This window comes from Aptenodytes patagonicus, chromosome 6 (assembly GCF_965638725.1).
Source record: "Aptenodytes patagonicus chromosome 6, bAptPat1.pri.cur, whole genome shotgun sequence".
Taxonomy (NCBI): Eukaryota; Metazoa; Chordata; class Aves; order Sphenisciformes; family Spheniscidae; genus Aptenodytes; species Aptenodytes patagonicus.
In genome coordinates this window covers 15,520,608-15,543,828 of record NC_134954.1, presented here as the reverse complement: position 1 = coordinate 15,543,828, position 23,221 = coordinate 15,520,608, and the positions used below count along the sequence as shown (strand labels likewise).

Below are 23,221 nucleotides of genomic sequence, written 5' to 3'. Positions count from 1 at the left end.
TTTCCTCCAGTGTGACCATTTAACTATTATGCATATCTTAAACTACTTAAAAGTGATATTCAGAACAGAGGTGTCAAAAAAACAGTAACAATTTTTAGAAAGAGGAAACAGGTCTACTTTCTGAATGTATTTTCTCAACAGCCTGATAAAAAGATCATTTTCACCTCAGACTAAAATTGTCACTCTCAATTTTCTTCTGTCTCATATATACACATCCAGACTCACTGCTGTGCTCCAGCTGTTTTGATAATGCAAAGCTATCATAAAAACATCTGAATACATAGCAACATCTAAAATTTAGCAACTGGAATTTACCATGCTAAATTAAATGCCCTAAATGTATATTTCCTCTGGGAAGAAGTGTGAGTCAAACTCACACTCTGTATGTATTTGTAATAAGCAGGAAATAGAGTGAAATAAATATATGTGCTTTACTCTGGTTAATATATGTCATGCCCATCACGACATGTAAGATTGCCAGGACGTGAAGCACATGGAAGCTATGCATAGGTGCAAATATATTAAGCAGCAAATAGTAATTTTCATGAGACAGTTACTATTTTGAACTTTGATACTTTAGCAATTCTGCAAGAAAAACAATACAACAACCTCTTCAATTGCCCCTTTCTCACAGGAAGCCAGCACACAAACAGAGGACTGTACCAACAAACATGCTCTTGGCTCAAAATAATTCCAATGTAGTTCATTTAGAACAACAACAAAAAAAACGCCACCCCAAACCAGCCACTTCAGTCATATGTGTTATAACCCAGATTACACATAAATACTCCATAGAAACTTCTGAGGTCATTGGAAACTTCTGAATGGATTTTTTTTGCCGCCTTTCCTATGTATTATTTATGTGCCCTCACATGCAAAAGAACAAAATTTGAGCCAATTCTGCAAGGCACTTGTCACCACCAGCTTCCACTGGTAGGATCAGTTCCAGAAAAAATTCTGCAACCTGGAGGCTCTATTTTCTTATTGCCCACAGGTGAGCAAAGAGTTAGCCTATGAGCCTGCAAGTGTCTATTTAATAGACAAAATTTAAAAACAACAGGAGCTCAAAATCTTTAACATCTTCTAGAACAGGGCTCAACTCTGGATTTTCAGTTTTCCAGTTGATGTGGCCTGTTATATACATAGAGTACAATGAAGACTATTCAGAACTTCCCATTTGCCTTAGAGGCAACCACAGTTAATGCTCTGTAATCTGCATTACAACACACTGTGGGATTTTTGTTTTTAATTAATTCTTTCAAAAATATTTTTGGGATGAGTGGATATATATGGTGAATGTAGTGGCGAGAAAGGCTGTGGGATTCATAATTACAAAGAGAATAAAATTCTGACCTGCTGTATATGCAGCACTACTAAGATTTCATTGTCCAAATTAGGCAAAACCTCTCTGCTATTACTTATTTCAAGGTCAGCTACAGGTATAGCAAAAAAAATTGGTAATGATGCTTAGTGTTTTGAATAAATCCAGACAAAGCTGTTAATAAAATAGAAAAGAAAAATCCTCACTTACCTCAATAGTTGTAAGCTGTTATTTCATACTCTGCAAACTTTCACTCCCTACTATCTAAACAAAAGTTCTGCAATCTTGATGCTAGAATAGCTCTCAAATACATACTGCAGAATACCAAAAAAGAGAAAGCCTATGTTGTCCTTACTAGCAGGCATCTCTCCAGGGATGATTGGTCATTACCCTGGCAACCCTCACAAATGGCAAATGACGTAAAGAGAGTGGGAAAAAAGCCACTGAGAGCAGAAAGCACTATATGCATTATAGATAGTTCTGAGAATCCATGCTCAGATATGCATTAAATGGCTTCAGAGGAGCACAAGAGGATCCATTTTACAGAGATGCCTGCCAAGGTGAATATGAAACTTTCTAATTTTTTTCATAATCAAAGCATTGGGAGCATCTTTAAGTCTTTAATTGAAGCAAATTGGTTTCTGATTATTTTAATAATTCAGACACTGTTTTTATTCTCTTTTTTTCAATTCTATTAAAATTTCCCATTAAAATAGCTCACAGTGGTATTCAGACTAGAGTGGATGTATTTTTCATTATTCCTTTTCACTTTATTGTTACGTAAAAGTTACTTATTATTATATTTATTCACATTAGCTCTCATACTCTCATTTTTACCTAACAATGCATTTGTACAAATTGTGCAAGAGTTCTTGTGTTTATGTCATTAGAAATAAACACATTAGCAGTTGTATTTAGTGTTACTGATTACTATACTCTGCCTAAAGAAGACAAGATTCTAGCCAAACATCAGAGAACAAATTAAAAAGCATTTTGTTACTTTTGCACAGCATGATCACAGTGAATTTGACCACACTATGATGTGTACATCACAGAGCTAAAGAAATTTGGGTGTGACTAATTCTTCCACAATTAGATGGAAAAAATCACAAGTAAGATAAAAAGGAAATCTGCTTTGAGATTCTTTAGCATCTGCACCACTCTTCTTTAGACCATTAAGTAAAACTGAAGGAATTCTGGGTACAAAACCCAAGAAAAGCGTCTTCCACCCCTGCTTGCACATGTTACCAATTACAATTCAGGATCAGGCATCCTTTTACTTGCTCTTCTTTGGACCTCAGGATTTCTGTATTCCTAAATGCACATAAGCCAACTTTCAAGGAGCATACTGGAAAGCATTAGCACTCAGATCATTTTATAACCTAAAGGAAAGGGCACAATTCTCAGAGATGAAATAAGAAGAACTGAGGAAGTAAGTGAACCAAGGTAGCTGTTCTAATCACTTAACTATTATGTAAAAGTTGGATGGGAATGGCTCTACCATGACAACTGAGTTTTGTGCTGAACTCCTGATGAAAACACGTTAGATGTATTTGAACTCTGCCCCACTTCAAACCTGAAATGAAGTAGAAGTAACCAGTAGCTGCAACTAGGATATTTCTGTACCTAGCTGCCTAAATACACTTAGTTAAAACTTTTTGGAGTAAAATTTAGCACTCATTGAAATTTAGATGCATTCAAATTTAGGTGTCTTCGAAGAAGACAGACAGGCTTTAGAAGCCCAGCTTGTTCATACAAGAATAAAGGCAAGAAACTTTGCCAACACCTAAGTTAAAAAATTACATCTAGGTCCTTTAAGAGCAAACAAACTGTAAAGCTAGGAAGAATCTGCGTATTAAGCACAACGTACATGTCTGCCAAAGAAATCCTGTTAAAAATACGATTTCCTAAGTGTAACAGAATGAAGACTCTGAACTGATAATTGTACAGAGAAGTACATGCACTACTTCACCAAATAACGAAGTTGATGTAAAAGAAAAATCTTTATCAGAACAGTTGCTCTGGAATAGTGAGATTTCCTTACGGACATAGCAACACTCAGAGCCCTCAGTTTCAGGGTGTGGCAAAGGCACAACATTGCTGCACCGTTGCTCTGCACTTGGAAAGAGCCTACTGACACTAAACATGAATTAGCGTTACCCTCTGGTTGCTTTTGGTCAGACTGGAGATTTGACTGAATCTTGTACAGCTCCACAATTAGAAAGCAGAGTAACAAAAGGGAAGACAAGTATCTTCACTCGTTCTCTTTCCACTTGTTTCCAGTCAGAGTGTTAGATCTATACAGAATCACCATCTACCTGAGAGAAAATGTAACTAGATCAGCAGCAGGGCCCCTGATTGTCCTCATGACTAGGGCAGTGAGCTGAGATTTAAGGAGACCCAAGTTATTTAACTCAGCTATAGTACTAGCTTGTTGGATGAGTTCTCACAAAATGTTTCCCCAGCTGTACAATGTGAATAAAGAGTCTAACTCCTTTAAAAAGTGCTTTCAGTGCTATCACTGAAAAGGTTTATATAAGAAAGGGCTTCATTTTTATTACTTTCAAAATCTACTATCCCCCTGCAATCAGGAAGAAGGCAGTACACTTGTATCGTGACAATTTTCCAAAAAGGCTGAATGAGACATTGCAAGTGACTGAATTTTATGACAAAACAAGTAATGAACAGAAGAGATATTCAAAAGATAATGCTTCACCAGGTGTACTTTATTTATTTGCTGAAGACAACTAATTTTTAATTATTTAAACTCTGGCAACATCATACTAGCAAATGTTCTGCTGGGTTATAATTGACAGAAATATCTTGATCTGAGTGAAGTGGAACCTCAGTATAACATTACCTTTGATACTACATTTTTTCCTGACAGGAGGACAGAAAGCACTATTTTGTGTTTAGAAACCACAGAAGGCAAAGTTCACCAATATGTAGATGGCCAATGCATCCTCTATGCTTCCCGTAAATCTTCTGTTCAATGGTCTAAATCTAAGCTGCTCATTTTTTTCACAATTACCCTTTGCAGAAATTTAGATCCAACTACAATCTTTCTACCTACCTTCCACTCATTACTACAACTGAACAAAAATCTTACCCTCAGTGTTCCCAAACATGCTTTTTAAGAACAAATGCAGCCTGTCACGGACATATTTTGTATGAAATGTTATTACTATATAAGACCAAAAAGTATTTTTAAATATACAAAAACTTTCTGTGTTTTTGCAAAAAGATGGTCTTAACAAAACCTTCATCTTTTCTAATCATATCCAACCCTACCAATTCACTTTTGTCTCAGCATGTGAGATTGACTCATGTGAATGTTCTGGGCAGCACAACGGGGACAAATCCAGTCAATGAATGGGGAGAAGGGGTGCAGAGCTGGTGCAGAGCTGCAGTCAGGAACAAGGCTTCTAACAGAGTCTTAGGAAGAGGCACAGAATGTTACACCCATTTCATGACATTGTGTCAGCCACGCTGCTGAGTCTAACATACGTAGTGCCTGATGGAAAACTGGGTTGCCAATCCTTGAAGAATCCTTTCCATACACTGATAAAATTTGCCAATACATTAGAAAATTAAATTAAAAATTGGTCAGTGCATTAAAAAAAGATTGGAGACAGAAATAATCAGATAAGTAAGTTATTACTGATTTTATTCTGAGTGATTCATCCCAGGAAAGGATCAGCTCACTCAAGTCAGCAGGAGTTAAAAAGTCTGCAGGATTTTTCTGGACCAACCATTTAAATGCTTGTGAAATGCATCATGTTGCAGAATCCAGCCACTTAAACATGTCTGTAGTCACCTGGCGTAAAAGACAATCACACAGGGCCTCCTCCGTACTTTCCAAGCTCTGTCCTTCCTCTTATGTGTGTCTACTCCAATCTGTTTTTTGAGAAAATTAGCTCAGGTTTTAGCAGACCCAATGCACTATATGCCAGAGAGTTACAGAAAATAAAAAAAAAAAAACCTATCAGAACATATTATTTCTATAAAGGCCCTTACACTGTCATGTCATGTAAACGTCAGAAAGGGGTGAATCATGGTTTTTGTTTCCTAAGCTATGAATATGATTCCAAACAATACACTGTTAAGTAAGCAAATTATTTTTTTCTTTCTCTGTCCTTCTAGAGGACAGATGTGTGCCTTGTCAGATGATTCCAAACCCATTATTAATGTCCTTGCGCTTCTCCATTAGCGATATTGCAGTAGACTAGCTGATGTCAAGGATGCCAGTGTTGAAAGATAACAACATTCCTTAGTTGGCTTTCAGCATTCCCTGGCTTTCACATGATTTGGCTTTAACTGGAAACATTATTACACTGAAATTCAGTGAGATAAACTAAGGAATAGAAAGTACTAACATTCAGAAAATGCAAACATCTGAACATGAACACACTGCTGTTAGTATCCTTTAGTACTCAATTTTAATCAAATTCACAGACACAGTCTGCTCTTTAACACAGATGCACCCAAAACCAGCAATTCATTAGTCTCGCTCCATCTTTTTTCCAGTTCCAGCATTTGTCATCTAGCACCTTTGTGACTCAGACCAGTCTCTCCTGACCCCATAAACTATGTGCCAAAATATTCCAATAGTGACAACCACCTTAGCTGGGGAACCCTGGGGCAGGAAAACTGGAGTATTCTGACAAGAAAGGACGGTGGCAAGTCCAGCCATTCCAACACAGGACAGGGCAAGGTCATACAGGCCACCAGTGATGATGACACCTGCAGTCTCTGCTGAATTACTTTCAGGGCTAGTAGTTCAGATTAACCATCAGCTAGCTAGTCAACCAAACCACGCTTCTGGTACGTGACACAGCCTCAGGATCCATACAACACTAGAACTTCTAGTAAACTACATAGATCTTAAGTGCCTAGCACTGGCTATCCCTGTAGCACCAGCAAACATGAAAGCACTCGTATACACTTAGAGAAACTGTGTTTACAACTTTAAGGCAGATCTAAACAAGCCATTGAAAATAAGCAGCTTCTGAGAAATACAGCTTAAAAGGCCTGGTTTCCTCCAGTTGTGTTTCATGTTTGGATTCTTTTGTGCACCTCAAAAAGCAAAAACTTCTGATCAAAGCTCTTACTAGGATAAAGGTATTCATGCAGTCTGTGTTCTAGATGGATTATCTGTTGTCAACTAATATAATATAATATAGCTTATGCTGCAACCTTATAATCTGTGGAAACAATCAAAAAGGTAGCATAAGCCCAGTTTCCTAAAAGCACTAGTTTAAAAATACCTGAGACTTGCTCACATTAGTTCTCCCCTACCACAAGCATCCCACAGTGCTAGACAGTTTTCTATCTCTATTTTTCTTGATTGTTCAAAGAAAACAAGTATCACGACTCACAATAAAACTCTCCCCCTAAAAGCCTGCTCTAGTTAAAAGGTTCAAGAAATTAATAAATACAAAATACCAAGACTGTCATGGAGTGGTGCTCGTATATGCTGTTTATGTCCTGTGAGAAAGAACATCCCTGACCACCCTCCTAGCCAGTATTCCTTATGACATAGCTAATTTTCATATAAAGGAGTAAATAATGAAGACTACCCACACACGTAAGGTGACATATCAGGACTCAAGGAAAGCGCATCATCTGCAGATCTTGTCAAGTTCTGCACTGTACGACATCTTTTCCTGACAACATTTGGAAACACTGATTCCTCTCAATTTCACTTGCAAGGAAGATGCCTTGGGTCTGATGCACCTCTTGGCTACAATTATGCTGCACTGAAATAAAAGACACTGTGCCAGTGTAAAAGTGGTGAGAGAGAAGAATCAGACTCCAAGATAACCACATAAGTGGAAGAAAAAGGGATTACAAATTTGCATGTGATATAAAAATCAGAATTCTTATAATAGTTACTAAAAACGCTATGAACTTATCTGTTACAGCAATTTCAATGATCATCAAATAATGCAAAGATTTTATCTACCACCCCAACGACTTTTTAAAATGGAGCATATTAATACAGATGTGTGCTGATGCTGTAATTTAGCAGCTGATACTTTTGAACAGTAATAGCATGACTGCCCTAGAATACAGATTTTCTGTGAATAAATATTCACATAAAGCACTGCAATCCTCAGCTTCCCTGTATAAATCGGTGTCTCCTGAATAAAAGCACACCCTTTTCTGCATCAGACTTCTTGCTGCAGTGCAACTGCATTGCTCTACATACTCATTTTGGATGATAAAGTACATACTTGTCATAGTAATGACCTAAATGAATTCAGGAAAAAAGTGACAATCTCTTTGCAAACATGCCCATCCAGCAAATACACTATTATTTTTCCTCACTACCATTTAATAATTAAGTTTATAACAATCTCTTTTTTGTAATACAATAAATAAATCTAGAAAATCAAGCCAATACCTTGTTTTTTGAAACCCAGTAGAAATAATGCTACTCTAGTTTGTACTCCAAAATCTGCTACATTGATGTTGATTGTCAGTGTCTCTGCCCCCCGCTTTCCCTATGCCCTTTCCTGGTGGTAGAACAAACGTTGCACAGAATAGACATGGTTACACCAAAACCTCCCCTTCACAACAAACATTTCCAGATGTCAAGTGAAAACAGCTTTCTATTGTAAAACAGGCCAAGATTCCAAGCCTAACGGGATTCCAAAAAGGTAGCATAGAAAGTGTCATGACTCCTATAAGATCATTGATTAGCGCACAGCTCTACTCCCAAGACTGCCTTATTTCATCCAATAAAGAATGCATATGCAGAAATAGGCACTCAGGGCTTTTCCCTCTCAGAGGAGTAGGTTAATCAGCAGCCTGTCCTTTTGGATTCCTTACCTCTGACTGCACAGAGCCATGATTCTTAGCTGCATGGTATCGCAGTTTGAAACTGCTAGTGAGGCAACACAGCACTCTCCTGGAAAGTTGGGAATAGGAATTTTAACCTTGCGAGGCTGAAGACAGAGCATCTGACCAAGGAACAGGAGATCTGTGCTCCACGCTACCTGCTCAGCTATTATAGCCAAATTGCCATTCTAGCAGTAGGAAGTGCAGAGGATCAAAATGCCTCATATAATGGTAAGGCTCAGCTGACACAAAGATCTTCTGTTTATCAGGCTAAGCTGGCTTCCCAACTGTAAGTAGCTTTGTTTCTACAGATGAGAGGTACTGAGTCAGGTCAGGTTTGACCCAGCAAATAAGCCCTGCAAGAATCCAGAGTGACTACAGACTAAGCACTAAGCCTGAAACAGTAAGTTCTGCCAGATCTGCACCAAATGAGACATATGCACACAAGAGACTCATTTGAGAAGGGCAATATAGGCACACTTAAGATCTGGCCAGGGCTGGCTTAGCCCAGCAGATCTATTACCTTTGAACCAGTTCCAGGCAAATGTTGCTGTACCACCTTCAGACCTAATCTGGCTCTGTGAATTCATACTATGCCTGAGCTAAACAAGAAAAGTGGTCCAGAGTCCTCCAATTTGGTTTCACAGGAACCACTTACAGTTCAGAACAATAAAGCGGCACTAATATTATGTGGCTTTTTTCCCCATTCTCCAGTGTATCCTAGCCGCTATTATTCCAGCCAGTCAGCTGGAATCTCAGCATGCATTCTCTTTTTTTTTCTTCCCCCTCTCCAAAAACTAGTCAGACCATCTATTGGTGATGGAAAGTTGACTGTATATTAACAGCAAGCACCATCACCTCTTCCTTCAATAATGTTCTAAAGTAAGAGCGAGTCATGAGTCTTTTACAAAAGGACAAGTTAAACACACCAGCTCCAAAAGATTTTGGAACATATATCCCCATAACTGCCTGGCTGGAGTCACAGGCAGATTTCAGACATATCTTGGCTCCTCAGCATTTTCAACCGCTAAGCCCAAACACCCTGTACAGTGCTTATGCTGTCGCAAATCCAGGTTTAAGGTGTCTGTCTTTAGTGCATTTTATATGAAACATAATTCAGCGCTTGAATTCCAGTCTGAGGTAAGAACCTAAAGGTCAGGTGTGGCAATGTTGAGGCCCCTTAGTGAGGTTTAGCATTTAGTTTGTGTTCTAGCTCTTTCTCTGCAGAAGGAGGATTATAGCATATTTATAGTCACAGCATCCCTGTAAAGAAGAGAAGTATTAAAATTAACAAAGTACCTAAGTACTTTAGCAAAGAAAGTGGAAAGTTGAGAGGTCATACAAAGTGCTTGAGTGAATGAGTATTACTGATTATTTTGCTTTTTCATCTACAGACGCTTTTTTAGTTCACATAAACATTTAAGACCTCTTCTGAAAATAAGAAAAATAAAACCTTTAACGTGCATTTTGCAACCGAGAAACAAGAAGGAACACAGACATTATGAATAACCCATTGTCACAACCAGTCTGCTGCCACATCTAAAAGCTGGCACTGCAGTCTGGGAGATTGACTGGCAGTTGTATGGCACTGTTCAAAAGCAACAGGCCATCAGCCACCCAATGGGAAAGTGCAGCTTGTTGAGAAGCAAAAAAATCATTCTGTTCAGTTTTGGCTTGACATATACATCACTTTCTACACTGCTTTATATTACCAGAAAGGTGAAAGCACTTGCTTGAAACAATTACATCTTAATGAAGTTTTAAAAACCTCAAAGCAATAATCAGCTTCAGATTCTCCAGACTATCACTGATTAAATTAACTTTTGCCTACTAGTAAGCATCATCATTTGGAGTCTTGATTCATGCCTCACTTTTAAAATGATTCTTCTGTTTATTCCTGTGGACAATTTATGTTAATGCCTGACTCTAGCGTTATTATATACAATGTCACATACAGTAAATCAGTACGTGATACTCCCATGAAAAGCACATAGTTTGCATTATACCTATACCTGCAACTCCTGCTGAGATACTATGGCCATTTGTACCAATGTGGGAACCTAGATAAAATACATTCATTCTTTCTATCTACTTTGGTTTGATAATCCTTGCTTCTGAGGAAACTAAGCAAAAATACTTAAAAAAAAAAGTATTTGTGGACGTTATGGACAGTGGTGGCAAAACTCTAGATTTCACCTGCTCTTATGCAAACATAGGATAATGTGCAGGAATTCACTGAAATAATCCTAGATTTGTGTCTCTTTAAGCAAGGTTGGACTCTGCTCAAAAAAGATGCCTGGAGTCTATTTCTCTTGTGCATTGAACTTTGTAGGGTCATCCTCACTGCTGTAAAGCAAAGTCACTGTAAAATGTTATCAAACCACAGTGATGATGTTCTACACATTTTCCACTGATGTAAATGCCTATAAAAGTGCAAGGCAGAGAAAAGTAAGACCTAGACAGGTCTTACATGTCAGTCTAAATTTCCTTCCCTATATCCTCCAGGCTTCTTAAGGATTACACAGATTTGGCTTTATTTCCTTATGTTTGTCAAATCCTGAGACTTCTAGATACCAGCATGATTTCCAGTGCACATTACCTTGCAGTTCTTACTATCAGTCCCGATCAACCACTGGAGCAGTAAAGATGAGTCAAGCACAGGCACGCCCTCTCTCCATGCCTCACACAGCCACAAGCCTCTTTACCCCGGCACACATTTTCTGATGGCATCACTGGGAATTCTTCTGTGTTGAAGAAATACTGGAGAAAAATAAAGCAGCAGAATGCTATGTTTGTTTCTGGCTTGCAGATCAATCAGAAGTAGCTCTTATGCAGAGAGCAGGATCTGGCTCAAAGTGTCATTTATCATATGACTACAATGAACCATTACTACAAATACAAGTACAAGCATGAGCTAAATGAAGATCCTCTGGCATTGTAATTCGAAATTTTCTGAACTGCTTTTCCCATCTGTAATTAATTCCTCTTCCTCAAACAACTCTACCTTGGGTATTAGTGCCACATACTGGAAATCATGATAACACATTAACTTTAAAAGATTTCATAGTACAAAATCGAGATGCACTGACTTTACGAGGTATAGTTAGTGAAACAGCAGTATTTATATTTATCTTTCTAATGCTAGCATCTGTACTTTGTAGTTGTACTGTATTATAACTTATGTAAAAACTTACATTTCTTAATTGTATGATAAAATTATGAATTTTCCTCATTAAAGAAAGAATCAAACTGTGTCAAATTAAATTCCTTACCCTTGAGAGTTAATAAGTCCAACCACCTCCTGATATTCCCATAATTGTGTTTAAAAAACCCCACCCAACTGATTGTCCCTTACTGTTGGATTTTACTATTTTTCCTATGTTTTGATTCAGGATAAGACTTAAAGGGGGATTGCTAGTCACCAGCCTAAGGTTAACTGTAGCATCTTGGGAGCTGGAGTCCAAACATACACATCTAGCCTGCTTTTCTCCTTCACTAGCATAAAGTTTACTGGAATTTGTAATAATCTGTTCTATTCACAACAGCTTTACAAACCTCCTGAATAAAACTACTGGGTACATCAAATGCAAATTTTATCTCTCTTCTTACTTCACTGATTAAATTCAGTGTAAATAAGGAGATATAATTGAAACTTAAGTTACAAGTTAGAGAAAAAAACAAAAACATTTGTAGGAAGTTCTGAACTCCCTATCAAAATAAGACAATGCGAGACTTACAGCACTAATTTTTGTCTTACGGTGAAAATATAAGAAACACTTTTTTATTATTTACAGTCCAATAATTAATTGCTATTAAGATCACTCATTATGCTATGTAACACTTTATAGGTAAACGTAAAGGTAATAAATAAAAATGTCATTCTATTCTGCTGACTAAATATAATCACTTGGAGATCCTTACTACAGTATTACAGAAATAAGCTATACCTCTTCTGTGAACTTGAAAAGAACACTCATGATTACAGTAAGCCATACACAAAAACTCCCCACCAAACCAGTCCTCCATTCCCTCCAAAAAAAAACCCCTGTCATATAGGAATTTAAAAAGGTGCACACCAGGAATGCTTGCACTTTAAGCCAATTCCTCTATTCTGCACTTAGAATTTTAGTCTTCTCTAGTGCTAACCTCTGGTTATGCCTGAGGTCTCTTTCTTTTGTTTCCTTTAATTCCTACAACTTTATAGTTTTCCCTCTCTGGTTGTTCTGGCTGAGCGCCAAGTTTGGCTGAGAACTCTTGACACCAAACAAGGCGATCTGAAATCCTAATTACAATTTTAACTGCTAAACAGGCAGCTGAGCTGACAAATCAGAACTGCCCAACTATCCAGACAAGCCAGCCTCATGGATCAAGGTCTGAGGTGCAAAGGAGTGCCCCAAGCGAGAAGGGAACACAAGGTTGGCACATCAAGATATACTTTAAACACGTTTTATTCTCAGTGGAAGAGCCCAAAGGAGCAGTGACGGTAGCAAGGGAAGGACTCGGGGAGAGCCCAGCTGCAGTTAACTGCCGCTCCTTTCCACAGCCAGCCTCTCTCCCCCAGAGGCGCTCCACTCACCCCACTCCTCCGTATCCCCTCATGCGGCAGCAAGCCCACCCCACGAGCCCTCAGGACTCCCAAGCTACCCCTCCCCATTCCACCGAACCCAGCAGCCTTCCCCTCAACCCTCCCCACCTCATCCGCCCTCCCAGGCCTCACCAGCCCGCTCCTCACACCTCCCCGCCTCGCCACTCTCCTCACACCGCCGCTCCCGCACACTGCACCTATGCTTGCTTGCCTGCCCGCCCTCCACTTCCTGCCTCAGGATTGGCTGTCCGCGGCATGGCCCCGCCCCCCGCCGGTCGCGATTGGCCCCTGTGCCCGAGCGGCCGTTCGGCGGGGCGCCGCGCGGTGGGAGGGCGAGAGGCAGCGGCGCTGCTATTGGCGGGAAGGCGGCGGCCTGCATGTTAGGCTGAGCGCCGGCGGAGAGAGGGGCGAAGGCGCTATTGTTGCCGGATCGCCGAGGAGAGGAGCCGGCGGACACCGGGGCCGGGCAGCGCGGCGCGGGCCCAGCGGTAGCCATGAGTGGCGGCGTGTATGGGGGAGGTGAGTCCGGCGCCGCCTCGCTTGCCTGTCCTCCCCTCCCCCGCCCCGCGACCGTTGAGCTCGGCGCCGTCCCGTGAGGCAGCGCGTGCGAGCCTCCCCCGGGCGCTTCCCGCCTCCCCGCCGTTCCCTCAGGCCCCGAGCACGGGGGGCCGCGGCACGGTTCTCCCACAACTCCGCAGCGGAGCAGGAGTCCTCCTGGTCCCTCCGTTTCTTAGACGCGGGGTGGCAGCATGCGTGAGGAAGAGGAGGCGGCTGCAGGCCTTGTTTATGTTCCTCCCGGCGTCGTTTCGCTGAGATGCTTCCCCCGGCGACCGGCCAAGCCGTGGCCTTGGGCTGAACTAGCGCTGCTCAGGTGCCGGGTGGCCCGAGAAGACCCCGCGCTTTGGAAACTGGGGTGTAGTTTCCTCCCAGAGCACATCTGTACACCCTTCCGTGAGGACTGAAGTCCAGGTGTTTTGTTTCAGACTTTGGTTTTCTTTAGGGTGCGCAGAGCACCTCAGCGAGGATTGGAGCCCACAAGGATGAGGGCGCTTCGTGGTGTGGCAGCCTTCACTGACAGAGTTGGTGTTTTCAGGCCCACCTTTCTAATTCTGGTCACCCCCGCGAGGTCTGGGCTCACCTGGATTTGCGTGACTGTTAAATTAGTACTTTTTGAAAGCTTTGTATTGTAATATATTTAGATGCAACTACATTCTCACTCTTCTGTTAAAATTCCCCTTTTACTTATGCCAAAGGGAAGTATTGTAATGTCCCAGCTAAAGCCTATCTGCAGTCTTCTAATAGCTCTTTGGTAACTGGTGTTCTGAATAGAGAAGTTTCTCCTTGCCTTGAAAAAGATGCCTTCACTTGCTTTTCTTCTTTTGCAAGCAAAACACAGTGGGCAGGGAAAGGTCAGGATTGTAGCAGAGTGTAATAATGATTCACCACCTCTTTGTTAACAATCTTTTCAGATGAAGTTGGGGCTCTTGTTTTTGACATTGGCTCGTATACGGTGAGAGCAGGCTATGCAGGCGAGGACTGTCCAAAGGTGAGAATCTGTGTGACTCAATGGAAATGCAACATGAATTTATGCCTTAGATCTTGTTTGTTAGTTATGAGTTTTCAGAATACGCTGGGTTTTGTTCTGACTGTATTGTATAAGGAAAGCTCTGAATTTATGAGCAAATAACCCACCCAAAATATTAATAATTCTCATATACTGCTTACCTTTTGCCTTACAGGTTGATTTTCCAACAGCCATTGGTGTGGTGCTAGAAAGGGACAATGGCAGCACTCTGATGGAGATAGATGGTGACAAAGGCAAACAAGGGGGCCCAACTTACTATATAGACACCAATGCCCTGAGAGTTCCAAGGGAAAATATGGAGGCCATTTCACCTTTAAAAAATGGAATGAGTATGGTGCTCTGTCTTTTTCTACCTGTTTTTAAAATAGAATTGCTGAGCTGCAAAAAGTCACAGCTTTCATGTAAACAAGTGCTATGTATGGCAACATAAGCTGTAAGAACAGATACCTGATTTACAAATTGCATGACGTACAGTTGGTTTACAGTGTTAGTGGACTTTCAGCATAATTCTTGAAATGTTATGATCACGATGCTTACAGAGGAAGAGAATTCTCAAAGCTATTAAAGGAGGTGTATGTCTGCTGAGGATAGCTTTTGACAAAAGAGCGCTATGCAAAAAAAGCATTGGAAAACTTTTATGTATTTACGAAATGGAACAAAACTTAGAAGTAACTAATCTGCTCGCTTCAATGTTGTTACAGTTGAAGACTGGGATAGCTTCCAGGCAATTTTGGATCACACTTACAAGATGCATATTAAATCTGAAGCAAGTTTGCATCCTGTCCTTATGTCTGAAGCACCAGTGAGTAAAAGCAGCTTTGCATTTTGATTAAGTCTTAACTGTATCTTCTTGCTGACTCTACACACGTTAGTCTTGGACAAGTCTGACATTGGCTTGTAGGTTACGAGTGTTAAAACTTAGCTACAGAAATAACAATTTTAAAATACTCTGCCAGGTTCTGGAAAATAATCTGTTCAAGAAAAACGTCTAAAAGAAGAAAGCAATTTGAAATAGTTTGCATGAGTTGTATTAGAAAGTATTTATAATGTGCTATTGTTTTTCACTTATCGAAAAGGAGTCAAAATTAAAAATGAATCTCGCTTTACTGCCTAGAATAAAAGCAAAAAGATGTTTGGATGTCTTATGTATTAAGTTACACTTAATAAAATGCCATTGAAAATGTCGCTTCATTCAACCTTACAACTAATATTATGTGACAGAGAATAATATTTATAATGGAGAAGTTTTATTTTTTTCTGTCTTCATTTCTGTAAATGGCCCTGTAAGGTAAGTGAAGTGGACGAATGCAAATTTCTGGGAAAATATGCGGACAAGGTTTCTGTCGTGTAATAATGCTCAGCATTTGAAGGGCAGATCTTAAAGTCAGAATACAAAACGTAGACATACCATACAAAAGTTATGCCTTTCTTTAATAAAGTCTTATGAAAGGGATTTTCTTTTTCATTATTCCCTTGTGTTGAATTGTTGCTTGTGGAGTATGGATGAATTTGCGATGGTTATTTCATATTTGATGGCTCAGTGGGTGTCTGACTAGAGGTTCCCATTAACATTCTCCGTACAGAACTAATTTTACTTTAACGTATTGGCTTGGAAAAAACTTCATGTTTTCAGTAATGTGTAGAATATTTGATATATATCCTGGCTTAATCACAAGTGCAGTAGAACTGTAGGAAGATACCTTGGAAACAGGAAGGTCTGGATTTATTTTTCTTCAACTGGGCAAGTTATTTCATGTGTCTTTCCACTTGTAAAATGGGCATGTTACTTGTTTTAGAGAGTTCTTTGAGAGTCTGATACTGGAAGACCTGTAGAAGCGTAAAGAAAACTATTGTAACAGTAAAAGTGTATATCACTTTTAATTGTGTGTGATAGATAAGCATTAAGGTATTGTTGTAGAATTGGAATAAAAAGGTTCTAAAGAAGTAAACTACTAGAAATCTGTCTCTATAGAATTTTGATATGATTTGAAACCATGGCTATAATAATTCTAATTACTTCTTTATTGTGTTAGCATTCTTTTAGTGTGCTCTAATGATCCTCAAGATAAACATATCTTCCTTTTGGTCACTTATTTGTGGTTTGGTTTATTTTTTTCTTCTAGTGGAATACTAGAGCAAAACGTGAAAAACTGACTGAATTGATGTTTGAACACTACAACATCCCTGCTTTTTTCTTGTGTAAAACCGCTGTTCTAACAGCGTATCCTTTGGAATGCTTTACCCCTTCCCCTTTGCGCCGCGCCCCTCCACCCCCCCACCCCACCCCACCCCACCCCCGGAAATTACGGTAAACTTATTCCAGGCAATTCCTAGTATAACAGCATGTCTAACTTCTTTCAAATTAATTTTTCCGTAAACATCTAAGGAGGAAGTAAACAAATTCCATTTCTGAACTTTAAAGCTTTAGAGCTCAGTTTTGAAGTTCTCCCAATCTGACTGTTTTCCTTGGAGGCAATGTCTTTTTTGGTTTTTTGGTCTTTTTTATTTTTTTCCCATTGTGTACCATGGGTGAGAATATTACAGACCTGAAACGGTGTTATCCAGACTACTAAATACAGTAATCAGAGCTTGAAGTTCCCATAGCCTTAAAATGAATATTTGTGATTATTTTAAACTAATAACATGTTTTCAGCTTCAGAGTCTAAATGAGCTGGATGTACTTAGAGCTTGCTGCATAGTATTGATGTGAGTCTCACCTTTGTACGTCCAAAGCTCAAGTTAGTTCACAGATAGAAATTTAAATGTCGTTCTCTCTATGAGGTTGTGCACTTCATAGAAAGAAGATATGCGCTGGAAAATGGCAAATCCTTTTGTAGAGCCAAGGAATAACACACAGGAATCCTCATTCCTAGTTATGCTCTAATTGTATGGCAACATTTTTTTCTAAAGTGAAAATTACAATGTTTTCCTTAATCATTTTGGCTAGTTTTGCTAATGGGAGATCTACAGGTCTCATTTTGGATAGCGGAGCAACACACACCACTGCTATTCCAGTGCATGATGGATATGTACTTCAGCAAGGTAAAAATTTTCATGGATAACATCATTGCAGTATCAAGGTAGAGTTAGCTTGCTTTCTGCTTTTACACAGATTTAAAAACAACAACAAAACCGTATCCCCTTAAATATGGAGGGGAAAAATAAAAAAACCCTAATGGTGTTCACTGACAAATAGTTTGTTGGGAGAGTTTATTCATGATTTCCGTGCTTTCTAGGTTGGTGAGGGGGGTTGGTTCTTTTTGTTTCTCTCTCTTTTTTTTTTTTTTTTTTTTAATATATTTTTTTTTTAGGTATTGTAAAATCACCACTTGCAGGAGACTTTATTACTATGCAGTGCCGGGAATTGTTTCAAGAAATGAACATAGAGATAATTCCTCCATATATGATTGCTTCAAAGGTGGGAAAGTAACTTTATTTAGTAAGTGTTTGCTTGGGGAGAAGCTTAAATAGTTAACTGATGATCATGTTTCCTACTATCTTAGGAGGCAGTTCGTGAGGGGTCACCAGCAAATTGGAAGAGAAAAGAGAAGTTACCCCAGGTCACTAGGTCCTGGCACAATTACATGTGTAATGTAAGTAGGTCATTTCTCCCACACAAACTCCCCTAGGCATCCCATAGAGAAGTTTTGTTTGCAAGTATGTCAGGTTTTCCTCTTGAAGAACTAGAGAATCTTTAAAAAGTCAGTATCAATTCTATAAATTCTGTCAAACTGAAGACTGAAATTCTTATAACCATATTATTCTTAACTCCATAGTGTGTCATTCAGGACTTCCAAGCTTCTGTCCTCCAAGTATCAGATTCAACCTATGATGAACAGTACGTCACTGTTTTCCTTCTTGTAAAATTAATTGTCAGTTGTGCATGGGGTGCTTAGCCTGTTCATTGCTGTTGGCTGGTTTTATTACAGAGGACATTTTTAGATAAAATCTGTTTATTTCTGAAAGTAGAAATACAGTGTACATCCAGGTGATAGTTTTTTACTTAATATTCCAAGATGCATGAGATCATAATAAATATTATCGAAAGTGTAGGTCATATCAATCACAATGCTCCAGTTGAAACCTTGGTTTATAATGCTACTTAGATAACTTAAGATCCTGTTTACATTGCACTTTAACATGTTACTTTCTGACGAATGCTCTAGGGTAGCAGCACAGATGCCAACAGTTCATTACGAGTTCCCCAATGGCTATAACTGTGACTTTGGTGCTGAGCGTCTAAAAATTCCTGAGGGGCTGTTTGACCCTTCTAATGTGAAGGTAAAACAACTGTGATATGTAGTAATTGGAAGGCTTTAGATTACTAGATTATCACATGGCTTCCTTTTGTATGATGTGCTTAATTTCATGATTTGTATGTGTGTATTTACACAGTGTGGTTCTCTTGGGGGTACAACTTGCCTGTGTTGTTTTAGGGTTGAGCTAGCGAAGCATGAAATGTAGTTCAAAATGGGTGGTGATGACCTGAATGGGAAAATAGGATTTTTTCTTTTTTTTCCTTCCCTAAAAAATGCTTAGCTCCCTCTCTAGTAATATTTGTAAATTCAACACATTCAGGGTTTCTATGTGCCTTGCTCTTTTAAAGTGATGATGTGTAGATTACTAATTTTAATTCTAGGGTTTATCTGGTAACACGATGTTGGGTGTGAGCCACGTTGTCACAACAAGCGTTGGAATGTGTGATATAGACATCAGGCCGGTAAGTGTTAGTCAGACATGTATTACTTTAAGGCATAGATATTTTTCTGCTGATATAATTTTTTGGGACTAGAACACTGTCAATGAAGAAATGTGCATTTCCTAGGATAATGATAAACACATCAGAATAATTCTCTTAAGTATTACATATTTGTATATAGGATTATGTACAATTACTGTTTCGTCTTACAAAATGCTAAATCAGGATTTTTTACTTTTACTCTGTGTTTCTACCTATATTTAAATAGCTAACGTCCAGATTTTGTGGCTGGCACTGCATAATGTGCATTGTACATAATTTTGAGTGTTATCTTCAGATTTTTGGGCGTGGCAGACACACTTTCTAAACATAATCAATCGTACGGAACTTTTGTAGAAAGTAGAAGGAAGAGAAGAGGTTTTAAAGGAGAACTTTCTTTTTAAAACTCTGTTCTAACTTTCTCAGGTGTCAATTTGAAAATACTCAAGTTTGATACGGACTGCATGGGGGTTGTTTCAAAAATTTTTCCTCTTAACTTGTGTGTCAGGCTGGCTTAGGACAGGCCATGATTTGCGTTCACCAGCTGCAGCATTAGTGAGGTTGAAAACTGTTGCAGTGCTGTGGGGTTTTCCTATGTGGTTGGAACATCCAGCTGTAAGGAAACGAACAGTTTGGATACAGGAGATATGTGTAGGTGTAGGGTTCTCTATAGTAGAAAATATTCTGTGAAATCATTTAGAATCATTAGTCACATAGCTTCTGTCTTCCTTGTATAGTTTAATATTAAGCTGTCTTGAAATATTTTTCAAGTGATTAAAAAATTCATTGGAATCAGAGAGGTCATATTGTTGGCATCAAGTGATGTATTATTGCTGTTGATTATATGTACTTGTGTGCCATTCCTCTCTATTCTGTGAAACAGTTGTTTTCAGAATGATTTCAGAGTTAATATTGTAGGTTGCTTATTCTCTTTTTAGGGCCTCTATGGCAGTGTGATTGTAGCAGGAGGAAACACTCTAATACAGAGTTTCACAGACAGATTGAACAGAGAACTGTCTCAGAAGACTCCACCGGTAAAACAACTCTTTAAATTACTGTGTTGAGTTACTTACCATTTTGCTTTTCTGCTGCATAAATACACAAGCATGTATCATAGCTTTGACTTTGTTAGGAACCCAACAGCTGAAGAGATTTCTGTGGGGAAAGAAGTCTCCTCCTTCTCCAAAGAAAAGGAAGAAGTCTTGAAAAGTTCTTACATTAAATGAATTCCAGCAGATATTATAACTGCTTTCCGAACATTTTACTTCTCCATTCCTGCTTTCAGATTGTGATTCTAAGTTCTGTAATTGTCCCTAAGCAACAGTCACTATTTCCCTTGATGGCCTCTCTTCTGAAGTGTTGCTGACTAACTTGAGGCACATTCAGTCATTCTGCCTGAGGTCTTGTCACATTGTCACGGGAATTGTTCTTTCTGGATTCTACAGACAACTCAACCTACTCATAGATAAAACCTGGTGATTTAACATACTTGTATTTTTTTTTTTTTTTTAAACACTTGATGTCAAAGAAAGTATTAATACCTTACACCTGTGTTCTTGAGAGCACATACAGCGTATGGTGTTTCTTGAATATTCATATTCAAGAAAAAATGATCTACTTGTAGCAACTCTGAAATCATGACTATTATGAGAAACTGAGAAAGGTAGTTACTTGGTGCTTCTTATAATAGCTGAGGAGGAGCCCACTGAAATTCAAAGATTTTATTGCTACAAGACATTTTGAAAGCAAAAGGAATGAATGGGTCCAAAAAGGACTAGATGAATTAAGTTCAGCAACGTTAGACATTGTAATCCCAGTGCACACTTTAAGTAGCCCAGTGTTAGAGATGACAATATATACTGTGAGTATTACTGCTCTCTACCTGCCCTATTTCTAGCCTTAAGCATTTGCTGCTGCTCCCTGTTGGGAGACAAGATAAAAGCCACACGTGTTCTGTTCCACTATGGGTATTCTTGAATTCGAAGTACAGGGCAGATGAGCATCATTGCAAGTTTAATAAAATTGACCTTTTTCACCTGCATGTTGGTATATACACCAAGTTCCTTGTGCTGTCCTTCTCTTGTCCCTAGAGGTTACCAGCCTACAATTTGTCCGATTGTTCTTTCATTTTACCTCCTTTTCTATTCAGAGCATGCGCCTCAAGTTGATAGCAAACAACACAACAGTGGAGCGGAGGTTCAGCTCATGGATTGGTGGTTCTATTTTGGCTTCTTTGGTGAGTAAACCTGTGTTACTATGTTGCTATGCTAAGCAGCACTGTCACCCAAAAATCTAATTCCGCGTAAATGTGCATTGTAGAGTTTGTGCTACCGTAGCAATCATAATCTTGTCTATCCTTGTGGTCAGGTGAAGGGAATCTATTTAAAAACAAGACAACATGAGCATTTCCAATCAAAAAATAACTTGCCACATTCTCCCATTTTTAATGGCAAGGTGCAGACTTGAAATACGCTATCTAGAAATGGTATGTATCTAGTACACCATGGAAGTAGCAAACCTGCTTCTGCCTCATATTCCTGAGCTTAATTCTACAAGTTACTGAGTACTGAAATGGTTTGTGGGGATTAATTTAGCAGAGTGGGAAAGGGAGGCTAAATCAGCTTTCAGTACTGCAACTTCCTGTCTTTAGTTTAATCACTAGCAATATAAAACTCAAAGGAAATGATAGTTAAGCAGGTCAAGTCTTCTCACCTCACTTAATGTAAAGACTTGCTTGTTTTTCCTTCTAGGAAAAGTTAATCATGTTTCACTTAACCTTCATTTGTTTTCTGATTTTTTTTTTTTTGTGTGTGTGTGTTTTGTGTTTTGTTGTTGTTTGGTTTGTGGTTTTGTTTTTTTTTTTTTTTTTTTTGTAGGGTACTTTTCAACAAATGTGGATTTCTAAACAAGAATATGAAGAAGGAGGAAAACAGTGTGTAGAAAGAAAATGTCCTTAAACGTCTTACTGTGAAAACTGCTGCCTGCTCAGTGCTCCTTCTGTTTTATAGCTTTAGCATACTCAGGAATGGGATGGACTCTTTTTTGTAGAAAGTTTTATATTGGATTTTTTGCATAATTCAAGTTCCATTTTAACAAACCTTAGAAATTTTGAGAGACCTAATTGGTACTGTCATAGAAAAAGGATGTTTACATCCCTTGTAAAGCAATAATTCATGTAACAAGCATTTTATAATTTTGTATAAATGTCTATTTTCTCTAGTATCTTTTCCTGGGAACAGCTTTACAGGTTACCTAATAGATGGAGGCATAACCTTGCCAATGCCCGTGCAAATTTATTAAAAATCTCTTGTCTACTTTCACATATTAGTCTTCCTTGCTGGTACTTTGGCCTTAAATTGCTCTTATTTCTCTCTTAAAAAATAAAATTTGGTCTTTTATATTTGAGCAACTTTGTGAGTACTTGCAGAGAAAGTTATTCTTCTGTTTTAAAAATGGAAAGTTTGTATTTAGTGATCTACTATAGGTGACTCAGTTCAGTGTGAACTTTTACTGTCTAGTGAAAGTGTTACATTCCACTTAGTGAATGTTATATTAAACACTGGTTTGCTAATTTTCTATTATGGGGCAGTTTCATTTCAGCAAACAATCAGTGCTTTCCACCTGATTTCTAAGAATGTACATAATGCCTTTGTGATGTAGGTGAGAAGCAAAACTTGTTCGAGCCTGGGAAGTTAAGGCAAAGAATTGTCTTTCCAAGACAAGAATAGTCATAGAAGACCTCAGGGTGTGGCTTGACATTTTACAGGGAGCTGTAACTCAAAGGGGCAGTCACTACTGGTTTATTGCTGGTATAGCTCCCTCAGCTGGCTCACGGCAGGGTTGATAAGTGCCTGCATTTTGCATGGGGAGCGTGCACTCAGGGTCAGAGGAAGTAGGATGATTTTTTTTTTTTTTTTGGCAGGAACTGGCTGTCAAGATGCAGCTCTATGTTGCTCTTAAGATTACTCTAATTTACAACTGTGTGATGTTCTGTATTGGGACACAATGAAGTCTTGCTCCTTATCTTAAAAGCTCTGGAAAACCAAATAGCATTTAACTGATTTAAAAAAAAAAATAATGTAAACAGTACTGCTACATTTTTCGTATCCTAAAAGACCTTGTGGGTAAATAATGATGAGGACTCTAGTT

The 23,221-nt window shown here is 38.8% G+C and overlaps 1 protein-coding gene across 1 annotated transcript; it reads left to right on the top strand.

The window, feature by feature from the left end:
- Nucleotides 1-13,136: 13,136 nt before the first annotated feature.
- On the top strand, nt 13,137-22,470 carry ACTL6A (actin like 6A). The gene is made up of 14 exons (XM_076341321.1): nt 13,137-13,268; nt 14,219-14,295; nt 14,489-14,663; nt 15,036-15,136; nt 16,458-16,555; nt 17,282-17,376; nt 17,646-17,752; nt 17,838-17,927; nt 18,111-18,172; nt 18,501-18,615; nt 18,974-19,054; nt 20,011-20,106; nt 21,222-21,308; nt 21,949-22,470. Exons 1-14 carry the CDS (start codon nt 13,244-13,246, stop codon nt 22,027-22,029), a joined length of 1,290 nt encoding a protein of 429 aa, XP_076197436.1. The 5' UTR covers nt 13,137-13,243; the 3' UTR covers nt 22,030-22,470.
- The last annotated feature ends 751 nt before the right edge of the window (nt 22,471-23,221 follow it).